The sequence below is a fragment of the Emydura macquarii genome, unplaced genomic scaffold (genome assembly GCF_026122565.2).
Source record: "Emydura macquarii macquarii isolate MOO-44397 ecotype Brisbane River unplaced genomic scaffold, CSIRO-AGI_Emac_v2 contig_2432, whole genome shotgun sequence".
Classification (NCBI taxonomy): domain Eukaryota; kingdom Metazoa; phylum Chordata; order Testudines; family Chelidae; genus Emydura; species Emydura macquarii.
Window position 1 is genome coordinate 863,646 of NW_027132569.1, and position 25,460 is coordinate 889,105.

At 40.7% G+C, this 25,460-nt stretch overlaps 1 protein-coding gene across 13 annotated transcripts in view; it reads right to left on the bottom strand.

Moving 5' to 3' along the window:
• Positions 1-25,460, bottom strand: part of PDE1C (phosphodiesterase 1C) — a 445,397-nt gene that overhangs the window by 259,652 nt on the left and 160,285 nt on the right. The window contains exon 2 of one of the 13 annotated variants that reach the window (XM_067562465.1): positions 21,553-21,655. The exons of 10 other annotated variants lie outside the window; for them this stretch is intronic. In XM_067562465.1, coding sequence (XP_067418566.1) covers positions 21,553-21,653 — 101 coding nt within the window. In that variant the 5' untranslated portion in view covers positions 21,654-21,655. Of the gene's footprint in view, positions 1-15,688; positions 15,715-21,552; positions 22,168-25,460 lie in introns of those variants that run through there. 2 more of the 13 variants (XM_067562464.1, XM_067562473.1) reach the window with 2 other exon arrangements.

Genomic DNA, 25,460 nt, shown 5'->3' on the forward strand with positions numbered 1-25,460 from the left:
CTAATGACTGTTTTCCTTTAGCTCATGTGTTTAGGGCCTATAAGTCTGCAGTTCTATTTCCTCTTGATGAGCATGAAGGCCTACGAAGCCGCATTCATTACTTTATCTACCTGTGTGTCTCATGAGTCTAACTTTTTTGTAGGTGATGTTACATTAACCAATCCTGCAGGACTGTGATATGTATCCATAAATAATTTTATCCTTATGCCCATCCTTAAAGGGTATTTAAGTTTTAGTTTTAATATAAATTTAATGATGGTGAAAGGCTCTGGAAAAGAACTCTGCAGACTCAAAGTCCCTGTTAGCAGAAAAGATATAGCATAGATGGCGGCAGTACATACTTCACCACACTAGTTGTCAATATAGCTCAACTCTTGAATGGAAAAAGCAATTCTATAAGTATGATACTACTCAGTCTCCATGTACATTGATGTATTAAACTTTACTGAGACTACCAGTAAAGGTTCCAAATAGTAATTCTTTTAGTAACAGAAAAAAATGTAAATATGAAAGATAGATTCCTCTACGTGATAAATAGATCAATATCTATAGCGGTAATAGTGACATAGCTAGGTAAAATTAAAGATCTACTGGAGATAAAATAATATTCCCAAACTGGGGTTCACAAAGAAATACCAAGCATTGCTGCTTAATCAGTGCTACTTCTTCAATTTCTCCTTCTCTTCCAGTTTGGTTTGCTCCTTTCTTCCATTCCAGAGATGGTTGAATTTCAGTGGTGCTTTGGGATTCTTTGGATGAAAGACACCATATAAACATTTAACTTCATTTTAATTTATTTCTTTTCTTTCAGAAATCAAGTAAAACCATATTACAAAAATTGGAACAAGATCAGGATCTACCAGTCTATGTGCACTTTGAAAGAATGCTTACTGTCAGCAAGAGCTGGGGGACTTCTTAAAGAAAATGTATATGGTAGTAGGAAAGCTTCCTTTACTAACCCTCTGGTAATCCAGCAGTTAGGACGTACGTGACTTGAGCAGTAATTGGGAAGGACAAAAAAAATGGGCAGAGTTTTTGTCCTTCCCTGGGACTTTCTCTAAGAAATAAATGATCCATTCCAGGGCCAATGGGATTGTCTTGTTCTCTCACTCACCACTGCCAGGTCACAATCCCACTCACCCAAATTTGAAGGTGGGGCAGCAGGGCCAAACCTGACTGCAACCTCGTGTGCCAGGTCACAGTACCAAGAATAGGGAGACAGGAACCATAGAAGCCGCCATTTCAGGGTGTGTTTGTCATTTTAATTGTTGGGTTTTTCCCATTTTATTTTGTGTTCTTTCACATTTGCAAAAACCATAGGGCTTTACCTATCTCCATAAGTGGGGTGGAGCTGAGCACATGCCCCTCTGGTCAGCATCTCCTATTGGCTAGTTTAGGCAGTTCCTGCCTAGCACGCTGGCTTTGTGGACTGCAGTCTAAGACCCCTATCTCTCCCCATTCATTGTATCAGGAGTCTAGGTGATTAACTCAGGCTTTGTGAATCACAGTGATTTTCTAGGCATCTAAAAGTTAGTCACTGTGACCATCAGTGGCACAACACCTAATTATTTGTATGCATCCAGGGCTACATGCTGGCAACACACAAGGAGTGTATTTATCTCAAATAACCACCTTTCCATGTGTTAGCTCACTGAGAAAAGTAGTTAAATTGACTGAGTGGTGGAGGGGGAGGAGTAAGACTAAGTAGCTCTGCTAACTATGTAGGGGTTTTTTTCCCCCAAAACCACACAACTCAGAATCTTAGTTAGCTAAACAAATTGCTCCTTCACTCCTACACAGTTTCTAAAGAATAATCTGAATCACTTAAGTGAAGTTTCACTCTGAACAGTGACTCTAAAACTGACAGTGTGGGATTCCATATTTACTGAATCTCAGTGACTGCTGAAATAAACTAAAGCAAAATTTGCAATTAATAGGATGCTTTTCTCAAACTGAGCCCCACAAACTCACCATGGGATGTAAAAGTCAAGCAATAAAAATCTTGCAGGCCCAATTCTGCACTCAGTTACACCTGTGCAGCCTCATAGCCTTCAGTGTAAGTAAGGTTAGAATTAGGCCCTTAGCAATTTGCACCTTTGATAATAATTTGGATAATGATGCATGAGCCAGAAAATAATCCAACTCATGCTCTTCTCTTCACTGTGCTGGTTCTACATTGCTAAAAGGTGAGGAAAGCACTGAAAACTTATTTTTGTCACTAGAGTCAGCAGCTCTGACTCTGAATACACAGAGAGAGTGGACCTGTTTATGAAAGTATCTTTTTACAAAGCCACTTTTCCAACAGAAATACAATTTTCCAATGTCTGGTTTCTGCATGGAAATCATTTAAATGGGTTGTTTCATGGGCCAAAGTACTCCTTTTCCTTTTTTCTATTTAAAAGTTTCCTAATTAACATGTTTAAGATATCAGTGGGAGCATAATCACCCATTAACAAAGGCACCCAACAATGTTTGCCTTTATACCAGAGTCCCATCATGTTCTCAGTTCAGGCAAAATACAACCATTCTTTGCTGCCCTGTATAGGCTCACCTTACCAGATCATTCAGTAACAGTGAGAGACAAAAAAGCACTGCTGTATTAAAAATTCCACCCCTTAACATGAAAGACTTTGTTGGATCTATGCTTTTCTGCACTGCCACAACTGGGCTCCTTGTATTAGAATAGGGTCCTATGATAAGGTTGTTATAAATAGGTTTAATGTTTTAACAAGCAAAAATTGAGACGAGCAATTTATGTTTGGCAAAATAGACGGCTGGGAGTCTCTCTACAGATGGGACCAGGAAGGTTCTTCCCGTTCATTGTTGCCTGCGGCAGATTCAGTGTTTAGACTGGGAAATGGTATACATTACCATTTTTTAGAGCCGATGGCATGTTTTGTTCTTTTGTCCCTGAATCCTCCCAATTCATTGGTCAGGATCCCATTTTCACACTAATTCAACCAGATCTGCTCCTACATACATTTTTCAGGGACATCGCCTCCAGCTACTTCCAATGATGTGTTACTTAAATGTATTGTAAACTAGAGATGGGTTTTATTTTTGGGATGAATAGTTTATTCACTCAAAAACGAAGCTTTGGTCAGCCTGATGTGGAGCAGGGATTTGAACTTGGATCTCCCATGAGAGCGCCCCAACCACCAGCCTGTAGACTGTTCTATGGTTGGTCTATCTCAAGTACTCCTTTTGAAGTTGTTCCACATTGAATAAAATACTTGAATAGTCATTGGAGCAGGGACTAGAACTTAGAACTCCCAGGTGACTGCCCTAACCACTAGGCTATATAGAGTCACTCTCAAATTCTCTCTTTGGCCCAATGAGTATTCAGGTGTTTTATATGAAGTGGAACAGCAGCAACAGGAGAGATTGAGAGAGAAACCAGACTATCCATAGTTCAGTGGCTCGAGCACTCTCTGGGAAGAGGGGGATTCAAATCACTGCTCCTAATCAGGCAAAGGAAGGGAACTGAACCCAAGTCACCCATATCTTGGGTGAGTACCCTAACCACTAGGTTAAAAAGAGTGTAAGAGGACACTGCCATCTCCTCTCCCTTTTCTTTTGTGAATCTAGCCCTTTCAAAATGCCCAGTAACTCAGTGTTTCAGACCCAACAAAATGTTAATTCAATCCAAATCAAACTTTTTAGTCACCCAAAATTCTGGAGGTGGAAATTGGATTTGGTTCAACCTAAATCTGGTTGGTTTTTTTAATTCAAAACCACACAAATCAAAGAATCAGTTATTCACCCAACTCTAATGGATATACCAGTCTTTACTATCAGCCCCTTTGAAGTGCTGAAAGTGAAAGAGGAAGAACAATGGGACAATTTTAATACAGGTGTAATTCCCTTAACTTAATCGGAGTAATATATATGCTTGAGACGGTTGTAGCTCGGAGAGTGAAGATGGGGCATTGTCAGTGTAATACACATATTTTCATTAGTTAATGATCATATTCCTCAGAAGTAGCAAAACCAGAAGGAAATAGTGAAAAGTGCACAGTGGATAAAAAAAATACATAGATTGTTATTTTAAAAAGGGATTTTTTTGAAGTATTTGTTTAAATTTTACATTTGTCTGACTCTTGACATAGATGGCTGTAAACTCAGTATAAACCAACAGGATTATTTAAATAAACTGAACTCTCCTCTCCCAATCACCTCAATATACTGAATCAATATGTCATGCATTGTATATCAATCCAAGTGTCATCACAGCAGGATTAACGGTGTATACTTCAGAGTACAACAGCCTACATTCATAAAAATGTATACTTCAAATAGCCTGGTCTATAATTTGGCCACTAGCATTCAAATTTCATCTTAATGGCTTTGGGGCCCTGAGCCCATTTTAGCAATTCACTGAGGCCACCAGATTTTCTAAGAACAGGCTATCTTCATCCATATGATACCTTGCTCAGGTCACCCAGAACTGTGAGCCGCTGTATTACTGCTTCAACAACAGTGAGTTTTGCTGCTGCTAACCTATATGTCTGTGCACCACCACAGCAGCTTGTCTGCCTTGCCAGCAAGTTCTTCAGGATTCTGCCTGTCCAAATCTTGCCTTGCAGGTAACAATCAGTGAACCCCAGAAATGTCCTGCAGAGTCCATTCCTTCTCTCTAGAGAGACTCACAGAAGTTAAGTTTGCTGGCTCCAAAGAGACAAATCACACAACAGCCTGTTAGAACAGCTGGAGACCTACGCTCTACTTCAGTATAACAGCACTGAGATGGTTTTGTAATAAAACCAGAATATGTTTATTAACAAAGAACATAGGTTTAAATGATTTCAAGAAAGAGTGAAAGAGATTTGCTTTCTAGTGATAAACTTAATTTCAGCAAGTTATACTCTTTGTCTGAGCAGTGGCATACTGAGGGGTGGGGTGGGGCCAGGCCCCCAGGGTGCTGGCCTGTGTGGGGGGAGCTGGGCTGGCCCTTCACGATGCACAGGAAGCAGGGGATGGGAGGCAATGACGGGCCCCACTCAGCACCCCCCCCAGACCGGGGGGGGTGAGGCCGCCCCGTCCAAGCTGGCACCAGGCTGCGGGGCTGGAGTGGCAGGTAAGCGCTGGGCCAGCCCTTCACGATGAACAGGGGTCCCAGGAGGCTCTGAGAGGTGCCTCTCAGCGCCTCACCCTGCGTGTCATGAAGGACCGGCCCAGCCCCTCTCCCCAGGCCGCTCTGATCGAGCCGGCGCCAGGCTGCAGAGCTGCAGCGGGAGAGGCAGGCATCACATAGCGGGTAAATGCGGCAGAGCCAAGCCTGCATTTGCAACCCCTCCCAAACTTCAGGCCCCTCCCTGCCGCAGGTATAGACCCCCCCCTCCCCGGGGCAGCTGGGAGGTGGTGCTAGGACCCCTCCTGCCCTGTGTGGGGGGAGCATGAGGCCGAGGGGGGCACAAATGTAGACTTGGCCCCCGGGCGCTGGAGATTCTCAGTTGCCACTGTGTCTGAGCAGGTTTCTCACCTATAGTCAGTTCCCAGAGATTTCAGCCCCCTTGGCTGAAGAATCCCCCCCCCCCCTCCTCAGATTTTGAGATTTCTGGCCTCTTTTCTTCCTCAGGTGACAGATACCAAAATGGCACTCTGTTTCTGCTTATATTTCCCCATGTCCACTGTCTCTGTTTCAAGAGCCAGGAATGCTTCCTGGGAGTATGGCCTCCATCCCCTGTCATGATCATTAAATGGACATCTGCCCCACTCGCTAGTTTGATGACTTTATCTTCTGTGTAAACATGCTTCCATTGTTTCTGGCCTCACCTCACTCCGTTTACACTGGAGACACAGTTAAGCACGTGAAACAACATTCATTTGTTTAGGACAGCTTGGGCTTAGGAACTACTTGCCAAACACCTTTTATGAACGTATTTCCAGCACACAGCTATAATTCTTTATACACTACTCATACATACACTCATACACAATAATAATAATGACCAGCGTGTTACCAGTTTGCACATACCTCATATGACACCTTTTAGATAAAGAATATGACAACATTGAGTTTGGGGAAATGAGAGAGTCGGGTCTGATGTGAGTTTTGGTAGGGTGTGGCCTCTCTCAATTTGCACTGAGGGGCTCCCAAGGGTCACAATTTGCCCTATGTTTTAATTCATTGATTGAAACAGGAAGACAAGATTTCCTGGTTTTTTTCCCCCACTCTCAATCAATAATACAATACCTTTATCATGTAGAATTTCTTCCAAATAAGCTGTATACCAAAATACTCTGGTGAGTTAAAGAATACAGCCAGAGATAAATGACAGCACTGGGAGAAAGAAATTAAGAGGTAGGTGAAGGAAATAAAGGAATATATTAACGGCAATTTGAAATGAGATGTACATCATGTAGATTAGCTAGAACAAGTCTTTGTAGAGCAAGAATGGACATTTTGAATTGGACCCTAAACTGAATGGTGGCCTAGGGAAGCTCTATGGAGACAAGTTTCTCACTATATGAGAGAATGCTGATGACAATGGAACCTGGGGATTTGGGGTGGCAATAGAGATGGGATGTGCAACAGTCAAGGTGAGTATAAGGAGCTAGAAGAAAAATTTAGATCAAGGACTACACTAAAGTTTTAGACATTGGAAACAAGTGGGAGATCTGGCAAGAATGAAGATTAAGTTTGTGCTCAACTCACACTCAGTTTCTCAAATAGTTCAAATTAAGAAAATGCTCTCACTACCTTAGCAGAAGACAAAAGCATGTCTATAAGCTCAACAAACTGCATCTCACTTAGCTGACCAGTAACTTCCACCAATTTAGTCATTCAGTTTTCTTTATAACTTTTAAAAACACACACATTTTGGAATTTTTCAACTTCAGCCACAATATGGATAGTGGCTGGTATGGCAGATGAATGATTAATAGTTGCCCATTTTGTGGCTGTGTCTATTTCTTTAGAACTTTTTTGCAATAGTAGAGGTGTTAACTGTGGTGTAATGATCAATTACCAACTTGGATATTCTGAATATAATCTGTTTACTCAGATTCTATCTGGAGTATCAATCAGAGGGGTTATTTCTCTATTCTCCTTATATTAAAAACATATTGATAGTCTTGCCTGGGTAGAATGGCTTCTGCAGTTCATTCCAGAGGTAGCTGCATTTCCACGGAAGGAGATGGATCCCTTTTGTAACAATTTGCAAAATGCTTTTTGGATCTTTCAGAATGATAGACATTACGGGACTGAATCTGTGCCTGCTGAAGTCAATGGAAAGATTTTCAATTCACTTCAAGGAACATTGGATAGGACCCCATATAATTATAACATTTTATCTGAAACGCTGACTGTATGTTGAATATTATGTATCAACCAGGTAAAGGTATTTTATTTTCAGCTGACAAATATGCATATGTGCATAAATATGGTTTGATATGATTGTAGTATTTTTGTTTAGTTTAATTTTAACAAATTGTGCACTTGTAGCTTGCACAAAGTCTGATAAACAAACAGTTACTAAATAGCAGATGAGAAACGTAACAGTCACCTGTTTATACCAAAAACATGAACAATTCCTACATATAATTTGTTAAGTTAAACCATCTCATGAAACCCCTTCTCGGAGTCTAGGGAGTTACACTAGAGATGATTCTGGCCCACCCTGTTTTGTTACAATAACAAGCAATCAGAATTCACATTAAGAAAAAATATCTATATGATTAAAATCAGTGACTGACTGTAACTTATCCATTATTAACTAGCTAAATATATTTCTGTCATACCTGTTTGAGCCATATTTTATTTATGTAGACTTTTTAAATAAAAAAAATATTGTAGTGTGAAGGGCATTCAACTACAGTTCCACGCCCAAAGTGGCCCAGTTATGCTCCCCTGGCTGTCAGAGGGAGTTTTACTATTTACTTCATCGTGAGCAGGATTAGATCCTATAAGCCTGATTCAAAGCCCCTTGAAATTCATGTAAGGACTTCCATTAACTTCAGTGAGCTTTGGGTCAGCTCCATAGAGACTAAACTGCACTCATCACTAGAGCTGGTCAAAATTGTTCAGGAAATAAAAGGGTTTTTTTCCAACAAACATTTTTGTGGATTTTTTTTTCCATTTTCCAGTTTTTCAGTGAAAACTGAAAACACACACAAATAGAGTGTTTCCACTCTTCAGAAATGAAGAAAGCGTTCAATTTTTCATAAAAAAACTCTTTAAAAACATCAAAAATAAAAGTTTTCATTTCTCTTGCAGCTTTCCAAAGAAAATACTCTCCATTTTCTTACCAGCCCTTCTTAATTTATTAAAGACACACAATGATGTATTGATAATTATGTTATTTCTGTGGCATAACATGGTGAGAACATGAAGTTTCCCTTATAGCCTTGTATCGGGTATTAGGCGTATCCATGCACAGAGAGGTATTAGCAAGACAGCACAAGGTACAACACTTGGAGTAGCGTTCCTCCAGCCGGTCAGTAGGTGTTAGAACCCAGCAGGGAGATACTGATTTATACCTGCTGACTCTCTGTGCAGGGGTGGCTCACTAACTCCACCATGAATGTAAGGGAGATGGGAGTAGATTGTTGGTCAGAGAGGTCTCTGTAGGAAAGCCCTAAGAACACAGCCAGGCTTAAGGAGCAAGCTGAGAGTTACACATTTTTGTTGTTATCTGAACTATCCATAAGGCCAAATCAAAAGGAGGAGGACAAGTTTGAACTAAATATATAGTGGGCCTGAATTTATTTATTTATTTATTTATTTTAAAAGAGCTAGTACCTGTAAGTCCAAAGGGAGGTCAATGACTTTTGAAAACCAGGCCCGAATTTTGAAGATTCTGTGCAGATCAGGACTCTAAGAACTCTGCCTGCTTTCAGTTATGCTTAACATTTTGTTATAACTTCAGTTGCCTGCATGGGCCAAATCCTGAAGTTCTTATTCTGTTTTCGGTCAGTTTTCACTCGGTCCTTACTTAGGCAAACTTCTACAGAACTTAGTATGGATTTCTCTGAAAAAGGATTAAGTAAAACCTAGGCAAAATAGAGTTAGTTCATCAGGCTTTAGCCCTTGGAAAATAATATGGTCTATTGTTCTTTACATATATTGTTGGTATACTATAAGCAAATATTCTCTCATGCTGGAGACAAAAGGATGAAATACAAGTATTACATTTATAAAGTACACACACACACTATGTATACACATTGAAAGGAACCTACCTTTTAAAGAAATAAAGGCCAACAGTATGAAAAGAATAGAACAAAACTTATTTTTAAAGGGATGTTTTATTCAATTTGGGGGTGAGCGTGGATAACATTTTATCATAGCATGTGATTGTCTACATGATTACTGTTTGAAAACATACTTCTTATCTGATCAAATGCTTCTTAGTAGCTAGCTATTGAATACACTTGTGGGACATTTGGCACCAAATATGAGAGGACACTCAAAATACAGGATGGGTGGTACCCTATCACATATATTCTGCAACTTCTCCCCTTGAAATAGACTATTAAACTTTTTGTGGAATGAGCATGGGGGTGGGGGAACATTTCCCTAGCATTCTGAGTACATCCTGATAGATGGGTTGCACATTTGCATTCACATGGCAACACTGACCTCCACTAGAGTGACGTTGATTCCTTGCTATTACAAGGTTTTAAATAATGGGACCATATACACAATCTTTCCTGTACGTGTTTTAGTTGTATCCGGTTTACTTTCCTACTAAAAGAACTATTATGAAAACAAGACATATCAACAAACAATGTAAAAGGGAATAGTCTTGCTGAAAATGAGATGAAAAGAATCTTTGTGAAACAAACAATGACAAAACATATGTATCGTTTATGTTCAAAGCAAACAAATCATGTGTTACTGGAATCTTGCTCCAGCCAGTAAGGCTACAATGTTAACATACTTTAATTAAATGAAAGGGTATGGATTACATTTTTCAATCAAAGCCACTATGTGACATTAGCGCTTTGAAAATCCCATGAAGGCAAACAGGCAGCTGTCCAGTTTTGTTTCAGTCAGGGTAGCTCGGTGATTAGTTACAGAATGCAAGATGTTGGCAGGGAAAGAGTCATCATTCATAACCCGGATTAAATATCAAGACAGGAAACATGGATTGGAATTACATCAACCCAGTCCGGCACTGTATGCAAAGTCACAAAATAAATCTGCAACTTGCCCTAAGCTCTAGTAAATCTATCACACTGTTGCTTGTTATTGTTTCCCGCCCTCCCCCCCTTCACCATCACCAGCCCCAGTGTCTGCTACTAGACAGCTGGTATGACGCAGAATTTTAAATCTCATGTTTGTGCCAGTCCCTCCCCTGACTCTGGGTTACAGGCTGAAACACTCAGATTACTGTTCAACAAGCCTAAACATGGGGTGAAAAAATTGCTGTACAAAGATGTAGTGTTCCCTTTCCACAATAAGGCTAACTTCTCAAAAATCTCTGCGAAAATTTACTACCAGCTACAAATACAATATCCAAGGTTTTCAGTGACGTTACTTTGTGCAGTGAGGAGCTTTCTGGTGTTACCCTGACAGTGCTTCTAATTAACAAACCAAATATTAAATATCCTGCTTGTGAAAAGGCAACATGTACATTTCTCATAAACAGCGTTTACTCTGGCTTTGTGTTCACAATCACTTTGTGTATTTAGAAGAACAGTGAGACCGTTCGCAAGCAGGATGCAGAGGACTTGGCCTTTAAGGCATCCAGCAGCGGGCCCCTTACAGAGGAAAAGAAGGTCGTGAAGCTTCACTAATGTTTCAGACCCAGGAGTGTGTGCAAGGAGGGGCAAGCAGGGGCACAGGCCATGCCAATCAGTGGGGGCACAGAACTCTGGAGCTGGGGCAGGGAGACTGAGCTCCTCCTGCCCCTGGCCAGGGTGGGAGATGAAGGCTCCTCTGGCCGCCAGGGGACACAGAGCTCCACCAGCCACAGGTTGCAGGACAAGAGCCAGCTCCACTGACCGTACCACCAGCCGCCGAGGAGCAGCTCCTCCAACCACAGGGAGCACACAAAGTACCCCCCAAAAAGCTGCCACATCTTTACTCCTGTGCACACCCCTATTCAGAACTCACCAATTACACACACCTATGGCTGTTAACACAGAGACTGTCTGTCAATGGGTCTTCACCATTTAAAGCATTGAAACAATTGTATTATATATTGTTTCTTCCCCCACAGAACAATAGGGTGAATTCTGCTCTCTTCTTACTGGGTTTGGAGGAATGATACAGAGTACAGAAATAGATCCAGTGAGTGAGGGAAGAGGGTAGAGGTTAAGAAGACCAGATAAGAGCTGCATGACATGTCTCCCTGCATCGTATGTTTCTGGCTCAGTATGGTTCCCCATACATGGTTATCCAGGAGTGGAGGATCCACCACGCTATGTAGAGAGACTAGGGAGAGTGAAGGGAAATGATGAATGAGTGGATAAAAAAAAGCCTTCCAACATGCATGTTGAGGACAAGAGAGACTATGAGAATATTGCCAGTTATATATTGCCATTTAAGGCATGTTAAGTGTGATCACTAATTCTTTTACAATCACTTACATAGCAGAGCTATGAAAATAACTGATTTTTTTGGTTCTGTCACTGAACCGAGAAATTGGGAAGGGGAATTATTTTGGATCAACCCAAATAAATTTTATTCGAATTTTCTGATTAACTGAAAGTTAAAAAAGCCCAACACCAACTTCAACTTTTTCAGAATTGGGCGAGGGGTTGTCTTGATGTTTTTTGACTGAAACAATCTGACAAATTTAACATGAACTCACAAAATGTTTTGGTCCAACCGAATCTGCATTTTTCTGGTGAAAAAAAAAAAAAAGTTCGATCCAAAAAATTCTGCCCAGATCTATTCGTGGTGATAGGTGCACAGTGATAGGTGCTCTCAAAAATTTGAGAGAGAAAGAGAAATACTTAGATAGCTCCTGTTGCCCTCTCCCCATGTTAGGTGCTAGGGCTGTGACAGCTACTCATCTTTAGTTCTGTTGCTGTGCCATGGCCTTTAAGAGAGGATTCAAATTCCACAGCACCCAGCTAGGACATGTACACCTAAGTCTCTCAAGCATTTCTGGAAATCCTACCCTGTGCATGTAAATATGCTGTAGATATCATAAGCTTTTATTATATGTGCTTAAAGTTAACCAAACCCGAGCAATGTTTACATAGAATCATAAGAGAAAACAAGCAGGAATGGCTACACGTCTATTTTGCTTTTTTACAATAATCTTCAGTCTCCCCCTTCATCCTCTTCTGTGCATCCATCTGCTCTCCTGTGTGTGATGTCCAGATTCCTTCTCCTTCAAATTAGGCTCCTTTCACTTTTCAAACCGACCTGCTACTCTGTAAGGCATGTTCCTCCCATGCTGGTGGGGGTCCATTGCCAATCAGAGCTGTGGCTAAAACCCACAATACAGCTTTACCCATTAAAATTTGAGTCAAGATTTTGTGCCAGAGACCTGTGCCAAGCAGAGCCTTCAGATACCTGCCAGGCAGCTCTCTGAATCTGCATGCATATATAGTATCTGGCCCCATGAGTGTAACAAACCTCTTTACTACTGATGTGATGCCACAGACCTACTAACGTCCTTTTGTGGCATCACGTTAATAGCAACACAGCAATATAGGGAAAACATGGCACATTTTAGGTCTATATATATATCTATCTATATATACATACATACACACATACATACACACCTTAATAAACGCGTTCTTTTCTCCTCCTCCTCTCTCTCTCTCTGAGGGAGCGTGAGAAGCTGTAACATGGGTTCACTAGTGATGGGGTGCAAGCAGCCTCTCTGCCTGCATGCCAGTCCCGGCACTCACGAGTACGCAGGGACTTCTCCATCCATGTACCACCCTCCCAGCACCACATCATCCCAGAGAAAGAGGAGGGGGGACAGGATGCGCTGCATACACAATTGCACACTGGGCTGCTTGGGAAGCTCCCCTTGAGGAGGTGTACCCCCTAACTGTCCCTTGTCTGGGCCGTCTGACAGTAGCAAGTGAAAAAAGACAACAACAAGCAACCTGTAAAAGTGCACAGTAATTCTCTGACAGCCACAACTTGGATTTTCAGCACTCTGAGTGAAATCCTGGCCCCAGTGTAGTCAATGGGAGTTTTGTCATTGACGTCAGAAGAGTCAGGACTTCACCCTCTGTCTCCTGCAGAACTTTAATTTTGCTTAAATATAAAGACACATTCCAAATGAATCCACTTTTTCATGTATACATTTTTCTTTTATGAATGCAAAAGACTAGCGGGCAAGTGTCTGCTGAGGCCAGGAGTAGAGTGGGCATAGAGAATTGCTTTCAGTACCCCTGGGATGAATCTTCCAGAGTTGAGGCACATTTGCAGGGTATCATGGGGAAAATTTTCCACTGCCACTGGCCATCCTTTTCCGGCCCTAAGAATATATGGCCTTTCATGAGCTCTGAATTACTTTGAAAATAGTCCCAAAAAAATACTCCAGAGACTGTGAGACTCATACCAATTTTAACCCTATTAACTACATAGACTTCAATGAAGTTACTCCTTCTGATATTTATAGCAGTTCTTCGTGAGATCGAGAACAGACTTGTGAATCCAAATAAACCCCAAACCTTCTATAAAACCTCTGATTTACCCAAATCCCCAACGTTTTGATGGAAACTCAAATCTGTGCAGGTATATTTCACAACTGTTAGTGTTTTACTATGTCAGTCCTGATGTGAGGAAGTTGGGTCTTGGTTCATCCACCACCAGACACAGAAAAAGCCAAATGGTTTTAGCATTACAGAGATCAGGATTGGTTAAAATTTTTGACCAGACGAGACAGGGGAAAACTAACTAGAAATATTCAATATGAATTTCAGGAAGAAAAAAACCCTTTAAAATCCTTTTAAAGGCTGAGTTGGTTTTAATACAGTGCTTGAATCCAAAAACTGGCAGATTAGGGGATGAGCCAACCTCACTGTCTTTAAAAATAAAACAACAAAACACTGGATTTTTCAGTGCTCTCCTCTTCACCCAATTCCTCCCTCCCCCTTTATTTTTTATTTCTACATTCTCAGCATGTATGGACTCCCATCTCAGCAAGGTTTTGTCTTTGGGGCTTTTTTTTAGAGCAGTCCATAAAGAGATCCTTAATTTCCCTTTGAGACAACGGTTTAAACATCTTTTCCCAAAATAACTTTTTCAGATCCCTGCTTTCGATACAAGATTGTGGTATTTTAAAGCTTTCAATTTAATGTTTACAAAAAGAGCCCCTTTCTTAAACTCCACAGAATGCTTTTGCTTTTGTTTTGTTTTTAAACTGTGGGGGGGGAATAACAATTGCTAGTTAGAGTGTAGATGTGATTCATTTGCACCACTACTAGAAGAGTAAAAGCTTTTTTCTGATTATGGAAAAAAATACACTGTTTCTTAGTCAACATTTTAAGGTGAAACACAGTCTTCCCTCTTATTGTTACCTACAGGAGTAATTTATTGATTTAAGATTCATATAAAAAAACACGGGAGGGAATAAAATAGACTGGGTAGAAGCAAAATTTATCACATTCTACTGAACTAATATACCTCCAAACACTTTTCTTTTTAATTAACTTCTCCCAAAGCTGCTGTGCTTTTACTTATTCATTAAAAATATTTTCTATTCTGTCCCTTTTTCATTCATCAGAGAAAACTGCTCTGAGAGTCTCTCACTTCCTCTGTTCCTTCAGATAACATTCCAGGAAGCATGAAGTAAGTAGACTTCTGTCCTCTCACATTATGTTCTGGTCCAGTGGTAAACTTTTGGGCCTTGTGCACACTACCAACAGGGCAGTGCTGACAAACAGCCCAAACTTGGAAAACTTTACTCAGGAGTTGTCCTTATTCACACAAAGAACTCAAGTGAGGTAAGGCTCTGCATGATGAGACCCCAAATCATGTCTCAGTACAGTTATTGCTAGCAAATACGTCACATTCATTCCCTAAGCAAGAGGACTTCTTTTTCTTTGGGCTATCCTGGGTAGAAACAGTTCTATAGATGAAGCTGCTATGGTTTCGGCCCTTTATTCCCTGTGTTCCCTACACTCCTACGTTCAGTGGGAAAGTGGGATGCAAAAGCAGGACCAGGTTTATAAAGAGGCCAAAAGTGTGGTTTCATGACAAGGTTTGCAGACAGTCAATTCCTGTACACATTCATTTGGAAAGCCATACTAGAACCCTGTTAGCAACAACTGTGTTTAAGTATGTTTGGAGCTCGCACAGTTCTGTTCCCAAGGTGAACAGGGCCTTAGTTTAAACCCATACTCTCAGGAGATTCAGGAAGATTGAAACCAAGACCAAAGACAGCAGGAATGCCTCTATCACCTCCGGAAAGGAATTAGCATATTCATATTTTCCTGTTGAAAACTGACTAATTTACACATTTGCTAACAAAGTGGTGCTTTCTGAGGAGCTTTTTTAACCTTCAATATCTGCTGCCAGCTAAAATATCTGGGGACAAAGCCCACTGTGTAGGACCATTTCAGGAATTAAAGAGAGCTCTCTGTTTTCCTGCTTACTGGGGCTATCTATATGAAAACAAGGCAGGCCAGAAGACTGTCAGTGGGAGAACCAGCTTTTCCGTATGTGACATTTTTAAAGATGAAAAGCTAAAAATGCTGTAGAACGCATACCTGTCTATACACATAAGACAAAGAAACAGATACATAGACTGGTGGCACTTACTTGCCAACTTGCCTTCTGTAGCTCACGGATGGAATCTTTTCGGACTGAAGTCAGTTTCACCACTTGCTTCAATGGAGCAAAATTGGTTCCTGAATAAGTATTAGCAATAAGACCACCTCAACATTTGCAGTATTCAAGATACTTCCTAGAGTAAGTTGAGGGAAGTACCTTATCTGTATCTTAGGAGCAACTGGCTCATTTTAAAAGGTCACCAACATCTAGACGATACATGTATGTGCCGTCTTACTTTATAGCTTCAGATTTTTACACCAGCTTCCAAATTAAGTTATGTGGGAGGAGCAGGGAAATGAGAGAAAGGGAAGTCAGAGCATCCCATCTAAGTCCTGATTCAGGGATGGTTACTTTGTAATTTCCTCTTTAACAGCATGGGGAAGTATTATACATGGAGTTAGAGACTTATTATGAATCTAGCAGTTTACTGTTGTAATCCTGGCTGCGGGGAAGAAGATTAATTTCCATGCCCCCCCTCCTCCCCACTCCTCTGCAATGCTAAAAGGCAGGTCTTGTTGATGTTAGTAATACTGTGTTAGCTAGAAATCAAGGTTTTGGGTTTTTGTACCAAAACAGCAAAATTCATCATTGAAACATTCTTCAGGCTACCTTCTTTGCTGGTACAAATCAGCATAGCTGTTCTGAATCTAATGGAGATCTCTGGATTTATACCAACAGATGATCTGCACCATCGGAAACAGACCCTCAACCCTAATTCTTAAGAAGGCCTCAACTCAGCTCCTCACTTTCCCCACACAAGTAATTTCAGCTAGCCTATATAGCAATTATAGATCTGATTACTAGATCTGAGTGCACTGTCTACTAGTTAGACGTCTAAGATAAAAAATGCATCCACAATTATTCACACTCACAGAAAAATTGCATGCATAAAATCAGAGGCCATGTTTCAAAATCAGGCTTTAAGTTCTGCCATTCACCTATATAAACCCAGTTTTATACTGACTGACATTCTTTGTGAGGAGCACAAAACTATATTTACAATGCATATTACTGGAAGAGCACAGATGAGATGGAGTTGATTATAGATTGCTAGTTTTATTGACTTCTAAGCAATTTGTAAAAGATGTAAGAGCCCTAACTGGGTAAGCCAGATTTGAATGAAGAAGAGCTTTGTAGATTAGGGGTGTACTGCACAGAGGCGAGTACAAATCTCCTATGTGAAAACGAGGAGTCCGGTTTCTGCCATAAGCAGCTGTTAGGAGCTGTAAATATACACACACACACAAACACACTCTGCAGTCTTCTAAGCCTGTCAAACTTCATGGCAGAACACTCTTCAGAAATAATCGGCAGTTGTTCAAAGTGGACCACGTATAAGGAAACAAACTAATGGCTCTGTAGCCAAGTGCCAGCAGAGGAACCAGAGAGAACTGTTTATCTATTAAATAAATACTCAAGACAAGTGCCGCGTATATGCCCAGCTGCATGTGGGTGCCCAATGCAAAGGCAAGACAGCTTGCTTACTAGTTAACCACTTGTGGATATTGATAATGGTGCAGTGTGAGCACACGTATGTGACAGACTAAAACTGCATGTAAATAATAGTAGGCTTCTGGTTTTAAGTTATAAAAATCAGGAAATTCAGAGCTGAGAATTCCATGCCTGACTTACCCTGTTGCACTTATCTATTCCCTGCCTTTGTGATACTAACATGTAGCCAAATAAACACCTGATCAGATCAATGAGGTTCAGAAATCAAGGATAAACTATGACTGGTGTGCCCAGCTGAGGGTTGCAGCTGGCAAATTGCCAAGGGCTAAAGACTCTGCCTGAATTACTTCAATTGGAAATGATGGCAGGCAGCCCACAACTAACACAGAGGAACAGCCCATAGACAAGGCATATTCATTGCTTTATCTTAATCTGAGCAGAAACACTGGCAGATCAATTTAGAGCAACACCTGCAGGAACCTGAAGTCTCTGGTGAACTGCTCCTCCTCCATAAGAAAGATGCAGTTGGCTACAGATTTCTTTCTAGGACTCCACTTAGCCCAGAGGCTCATTGTGTTCCCCTCACTGCCTCCCCTCATGCTTTAAAAAACAAAACCAAAAAACATTCCCTTCAGCTCCACCTACACCCTCTTTCTACCCCCATCTCCAGGCCCCATTTTCCCAAGCAAGGATCTCCAGACCTGTAGAGAGCTCTCTGTAGGTCCAAGAACTGCAGGGTTGATGCCACAGTGGTAGCCGACTTGTTTTTCCATGGCGGAAGGACAAAATAGAATGGGAACTCTCTACATGTGGATCTTGGGATGAATGAGAGTGTAGTTACTGCAAGTGCCATTCATAAAGAAATCCAGAGCTACCTACAGTTCAATTCACCTTTTTTCATTATGTCAGAGACTCAAAAATGGGTCTCTTTCTATTTTCTGTGAAAAAAGACTTTGCTGGGACACGCTTTTTGTTTTGTTTTGTTTATTTTTTAAACAAACCTGGAAACTTTATTTTCAATGAAGATGAGCCCATTTTCAAGTGATGATCGTGGCATATCAGAAACACCATAACAATTTTGCTGATGCAAGCTTTAAAGGGGAAAATTTGAAATCTCAGAACTGACATTTTGGAGGTAGAAAACAAGACAAAAAGGCAAGTTTCTCAGGTGTGGCAATCCTGCATGACAAAAACTGAATTTCACACAGCTCTGATGGTACCTCATCAAAGGTAACAGCCTATTAAGAGACTTTTTAAAATATGTATTAATAAACCAATGCACACAAGCTCTTTTCCAGCTGTGATAAATTCCCCAAATTAATAGGTATTTAGGTAATTTATAAAACCATCATTGTTTACTATGTAGATCTCTAGTCAGAGATATATTAACAGTTTGCCAGATATAATTTATTGCCTCAGTTAGGAAATTTTTTTTCAGTCTTCTTCTGGAGAGAGCATTATGGCTCCATTGACTCAATATTCCTTCACATTACACAAATTTGCCGTGAGGAACCATTAGAATGTTAATATGTACATGTCAATTAAAAACATTCAGGGAAGTCTTACTGCATATGCTCATTTTCAAATGCTAATGGTGAAGGGATTTAGACGGTATACAGACTAAAGACCAAATCCCTCATGCCATTGCCTTGGCCTAGAAGCTGGGCTGAATATTTGGCAGATACTTGGGGGATAAGGATAAGGAAACTTCTCTCACTCCACAGGGGCAAGTTCAGCATATTTGTTGGCTCTTACATGCCTTTGCCTATAAAGCAAAAGACCAAATGATTCACACTGCAGCAAATCCTGTGACTTCAAACTGTCCCAACCTGCCCCTCACACACTGCCTCAGTGTTCTCCGCATCTCTCAGGAGGTGTATGCCCTATGCATGACTCTCACAAAGCCTGCCCATCTTGCACAGCAAAACTGCACTAAATGCACTCGACAAGGATCATCACCAGGGTCAAGATTTGGCCCTTATTTATTTAAGAAGAGAATATTCTAAGATACAAGGGCCTAAAAACAATTAATTTAAAAATACAGTGTACAATCCCATGCCACCATAGCCTTTGATCTTTGCCAAGCTAAGCAGGCTCAGCTATGGTGAGCATTTAGCCAGGCCTCCCAGGAAAACCTAGGTGGTGATTCAGTATGTTGGTCTGCCTGAGTCACTTCTGAGTAAATACTCCATATGGTGTTAGGGGGTACTGTGTTGCTGCAGGTGCTTGCTGTCTTTCCAATGAGCTTGAGATGTAAAACCAAACCTTGAACACCTGTGATTATTAATGATCCCATCGCCCTTCTCACAGGAGAAGTGTCATGATCAAATTCCCTGTTTGAGTAACTACACTATGCCAACCAAAAATTCCTGGGGCAGTTTCAACTAGCAGTATTCTGTTTCACGTTCTGCCTTACTCTGTTTTGTAGAGCTGCTGTGTCTACTAAATAGCTCCAGCATTATAAGGCTGTCTGCATTCCAGAAGTGGTTGAATGGAGTCCTACATTTATCACAATCTGTGATTTATAAAGCTCTGTTTGATCTGTTGAGAGGAAAGGCCTTGTATAGTTGTAAAATATTTAAAATGGTCACCTTTTTGCTTTTGAAAATCACACACACAGACACAGAAAAAGCAAGAACACTTCTGGTGTAAAACAGTGTATGCCAAATCTCAGCTTGCAGTCAGTTTTTGTTCACACATTAAACTCTCGAACATAACAAATGGAAATGGAAACACTTCTGAAGTCTTAATCAAAGCAACACAACTGGAAAGCTGAAATGTATTGTCCTACAGTGAGGTATTTTACAGGAAATCAAGGAAGGCTACCTTACAATACGTTGTTTCCTGCAGGAAGAGAGATCATGAAATTCGCAAGATAAACGTGGTTTTCCGGGCGTGCACAGTATACAGTACTTATGCACACACCAGGATTGTTTACTAACAGAGTACACAACATAGATAACACAGCCTGATTCTGACCATTGTACATCTGGGATAACTCTTTTGAAGTCAGTGCAGTTACTCAATTTACAAGGGTGTAAAATGAGATTAGTCACACTGCTATTGAACAACAATGCTATGATTTAGGCACTGATTTTAATATCAGGTGTAGTAGTCTGAATCAGCATACAGCTATATTACATTTTAGACATAAATTCATGAACTAATAATTATAAAACATGGAACCGACGCTTGAAAATGAAAGGTTTCATTCTGTATAGCTGTTCTATTTGGAATGGTTATGAGGCAGCTGTCATCTAGTTTGATTAAGTTTCTTCACAAAACAGGCTTTCTGGAGCGAAGCCTTAAGAGAAATACATATTCATATATGACTTTTAGATCATTAAAATTCTTACAGAAGTATTGGATGTTATTTATAAAATATGACATCACTGCACACACAAAATATTGCTAAAAAACAGCTCAAGTTTAACTTGGACTCTTAAGTTTTTGATTGTTAGCCTACTTCCTCTATATGTTTCTTTGGCCCTCTCCTCAGAGGGATGACATTTTATTATTCCAACATATGAGGATGAAAAGGAAATCAGGTCTGGACATCTGGACAGATGAGCTTCTGAAAGTTACTTTTTTAGTCTCAATCAGAAACTGAGGAGCAAGTAAGTGGCGTGCAGCCGTTAACAGGTCTTATTACTTTTAATACATACAAGGAGGATGAAAGATCCTGTCTGTGTAACCACTCTGAACTGCCTAATTATACCTCTAAACCCACACAGCATCTTTCTTTCATGAACATACCTTTTCTGTGGAGGCATTAGCTCTTCTCTATATGGCAAAGTTGTGCTTAACACAGATGTATACATTAATAAACACAATCTGACCCGCACCTATGCATATTAATAAAAGAACATGGATTTCCTGCTATTATAACTGCTGTTAGAAATGTTTTCCAACTGCACCTTCTTCCCCATTTGTTCATATTAACCTCTTTAGTGCTGGGACTGGTGCCCAAATAGCAAAAAGAATGTCTTCTTAATCTAACACAGTGTATGCTGCATTTAGCTATGTATATCAACAACCTTAAAATACTGAGGCTTTGATTAAATGTCACTCTGTATATTGAAGCTATTCTACTATAGCAAGCAAAATAATTAACATCTTGGTAATTGTTATACAACAATGCTTCTCCTAATGATATTTCAGCACCCTCAGTGGGAAACGTTAGTTCTGTAGCAAGCAGGTTCAGCTCATTTAAGGAAGCAAACTGTTCTTTTGTGATAAGTAAGTGTAAGTCACTGTATTTACAGAGAGCAGGTGTGGAAACTCTTGGGTTATTTTAAAGGTACACAAAAGAAAAGAACAATAAAGTATTACAATAATTATTTTACAACAATGGCAGGAAACAGAGAGAAGGGAGAGGGATAAGAAAGAGTATTACTTACAATCCTCGTAGACGAAGCCAGATTTTCTCGATTTGTTCTGGCTGTAGATATTTCAGAGAGTTGCTCTCAAATTCTTCGATTTCCTTAGTTGGCGACTCCATAGCTGCAGGTTATCACTTTGGTTAAAGCTCAGAGAGTATGGACACCACCCCTCACACATACACACGCTCCACCTTTAAAACTGACCAGGAGCAGCCAACATTTTTACAAACACTTCCTCACCCCCACGCACGTGCACACACCTCTCCCTTTGATTAGAGAAAGTGTGTGTAAACAGCCAGAACTCCAGGTATACACTGGGGGTAGCTGTGGCAGCATGCCATGGTCCTGAGTCTGATGGAGGGGATTAGAGGCTGAGCTCCAGATTGAAAACCACCACAGATTTCTTTTTTTTTTTTTTTTTTTTACAATAAGCCAAGGATACAATCAGTAATACCAGCTGAACAGCCTTTAACAAGGAGGGGAGGGGAGGGGGGACCCTTGCTGACAATTGAGCTGTCTGATGCAAGTCTGGGGAATACTGGCAGTTGTGCAGTTCCCGATTCTCTGCTTCTCTATTCGCTGGACCCTCATTCCCTGGGAGAGAATGGGGGCTGCCTTTCACCACACTGTGAAAGGCAGCCCTCATTCCCTCCAGTGCTGGTCCTCCCTCTCCTTCCTTTCAGCCTCATCCCCTCCCTTGTTTTCTTCCACTTACCAGCAGCTCTGCTGACAGACAAGAAAACGAACAACTGAGGAAAAAGTCATCTGTCAGCATAGCCCAGGCAATGTTTCTCTCTTGCTCGCTCGCTCGCTCTCTGTCACACACACACACACACACACACACACACACACACAGAGAGAGAGAGAGAGAGAGACACACACAGAGAGAGAGAGAGAGAGAACAGTCAGCTGGAGAAAGGTTGGCTGTAATGAAAAGGCAATGAAAATGAAAGAAAGATATCACACAACTCACTTCTGAGAAACAGTCATCTGTCTGAGTGCAGCCAGTGGGCTTTCATGAGCTAGCAATAGGGTGAACAAGCAGTAGGGCTTCCGCTTGGGCAAAATTAATTTAAACTAAACAGATAAATCCACTGACCAAGCACCAAAACCAGAGGAAAAGGGAAGTCCTTAGTTGAAGATATATCAAGTCCAGTGTGAAAATTAATAATGATGATATCTCCTCTCCAATAACGTAAGCAACAATAAACGGTATTGGTACATAAACAACAATATTCATAAAATATATATACTAGAACAGGACCTACAGATCAAGTTTAAGAGGGATATTTCCGAGAGATTAAGGACCCAATTCTGCAATCAGATCCCAGCATCGGGGCTAGCCGCACATGGGTTTAGAGGTCCACCAGCACTGCTCAGTTGCAGAACTGGGCCATTTCTTTTTGCAGTTTGCCCCTCCTGTATTTTCCTTCAAAACCAAGATAACAGTATCATGATCCAAATATTAACTACTCTAACTTGCACCAACAGAAGAAAGATTAACCAGCTCTGAAGTCTCCCCCAATGTATCTATGTTTGTATTTTTCATTTTGTTTATTTGAGATGTTCAGCTGAAAACACTGGAAAAGGGTGACATTATTTTTAAAACTTTGCACCATCCGATTCAGCACATTCTGTCACCTATTGCAGCCGCTATCTGATGTCCTTTGCGAAACCAGCCCTACAATGGGTGAAAATGCAACCTCTGAAAATCGGATTATGCCTCTTTATTACAGCTGTACAAAATCTATTAGTTTACACTAAGTTTCATGTCACAAATAACATGATCTACTCACTAATGAGCCCAATTCTAAAAACTCTTATTCACATGAGTAGTCCTTCTTGGTCATGCAACTGGTTCCACTGCCTTCTATCAAACCCCATCTGAGCAAAGTAACATTTGTCTTTTCTTCCGGGCCCATATCCTGTTAGCTGATATGAAAGGACAGATTCTTACACCTATATGGAGTCCCACTGGAGTCAGTGGGATTCAGCATAGTTGAGGAAGTAAATTCATGGTATGAATTTGATGATTTTGCAAATTGCATGCCCCACTTCCTCATATTCAAGAGTGCTTTTCATATTTAGGAAAACTGAAGTAGCATGTTCACTAAGGTAAAGGCCAGTTTTTTGCCAGTTAATAAAAGTCAATAAATAAAAACGTTTGAGATGAAACTACAAAACATTTTGCTTTTTGCCAAAATAGCATTACAAAAAAAAAAAAAGTGATATCATTTTAAATACAATGAGATTCCTCCTCTTCTCCCCACACACTCATCTCTGTTCCCTAGAAATATATCCAAGAAAAGACAAAGGCTTTCAATTAATTATTAGAGCTTTAACTACATGGAGGCAGCGTAGCCTAGTGGGCAGAGCACAGGACAGGGAGTTAGAAAACTTTGGTTCTATTTCCTGTTCTGCCACTGGCCTAATGGGTGACCTTGGGCAAGTCACTTCTCCTTCCTATGCCCCAGTTTCCCCATCTGTAAAATGATGCAGTCTTCCTTTGTAAAACACTAAGATCTGTTGAATAGTGCTATATATTACTACTTTGTTTTACCCAGCACCTGTCCAATGTGTGCGCTGCACATGTTTGAAAATTGAGCCCCTAGTAGATTTAATTTCAAAGTGTAGTGTGCATAATTTAAGGCAAACATTTATATATTTTGGTGCTCAAATAGCAGTTAGGTGCCCAAATTCACATTTTGCTATAAGAATCCTATTTGCACAAGTCTCCCAGGTGCTGGCTCCTGAGGCTTTGCAGACACAAAGACAAGTGCAGGCACAGTAACTTAAACTCACATAGACAAAAATGTCTGGGATAGTCTACAGTATGGTTTCCTAAGATGGCTGGCAAAGACCAAAAGTCCGTCCCCATGGCTTTCTGTACTTTACACTTTTTTAAAATTACTTTTCATTCTGTTGAAAGAGCTATAGGGTTATATTTGCTCAGTTCAGCTTTGTATAAGAACCCTTTCTATTAAATTCCATTTACTACAAAGTATCACCACCTAAACAGTGAAGTATTACCGTGATGGCATCAGCCATCCATCTTATAAAGGAATGCTTTTCTTTAAGTAACAGGAACATCCGCTTCAGTTTAGGAATAACATATACATCAAAACTTACATCATGAGAGTAATAACATGGTACAATAAAGGGTCTCATACATCTGCCTCGGGTACAAGAGGTCAGACAAGTTTCTAAAGGAACATACACAGCACCGAATTTGAACCCATAACATTTAATTATTTCCCATACAAACTGTATCCTAAAACACATTATAGTACAGATATAAACAATAGCGAGGAAGAAAGAAAGGTAGGCTGGGGAGAAAGCAAAAATATTGTTCTCAGCTGAGATTTAAAATGAAGTGGAGAGCGAGATACAGTAGAGTTGCTCCAGATGGCAGGAGTTGCACAGGAAGTAGCTCTTGCACGAGGGCCAAGATTTTGAGGAGAGACGTATGGAAGGAAGATACTAGACAAATCAAGGGCTGTAGAGTACCATTTAAAGTTGGGGTCCCCATAGATTTGCCTCCCAGGTACTCCCCTCCCCCACTCCGCAGCATTACGACCCCCCACCCGGCGTATCATCCCTACACCCACCTCTCCAAATTTGAGTGAGTGGTGTTGCAACCAGGCACAAGGTGTCACACCACTACTCAGGTGGTGCCTCCCCTCCCCCTATAAGCTCCACAGCCTACCAGACAAATGGAGAAAGCAGGAAAGAGTAGAAAGAGATATGAGGCCTATGGAGTTGGCTGGGGCATGTCCACATAGCTTAAGAACTAGGAAATTTTGAATTGGATCCTATTGTGAATGGTAATAGTGGGTGGTTGCTTTGAATTTTCAGCTATCTTGCACCTCCGTGGCTAGAGTGTGGATAATGAGGCCAATGGAGTTTTGTTTCAGTACATTTTTATA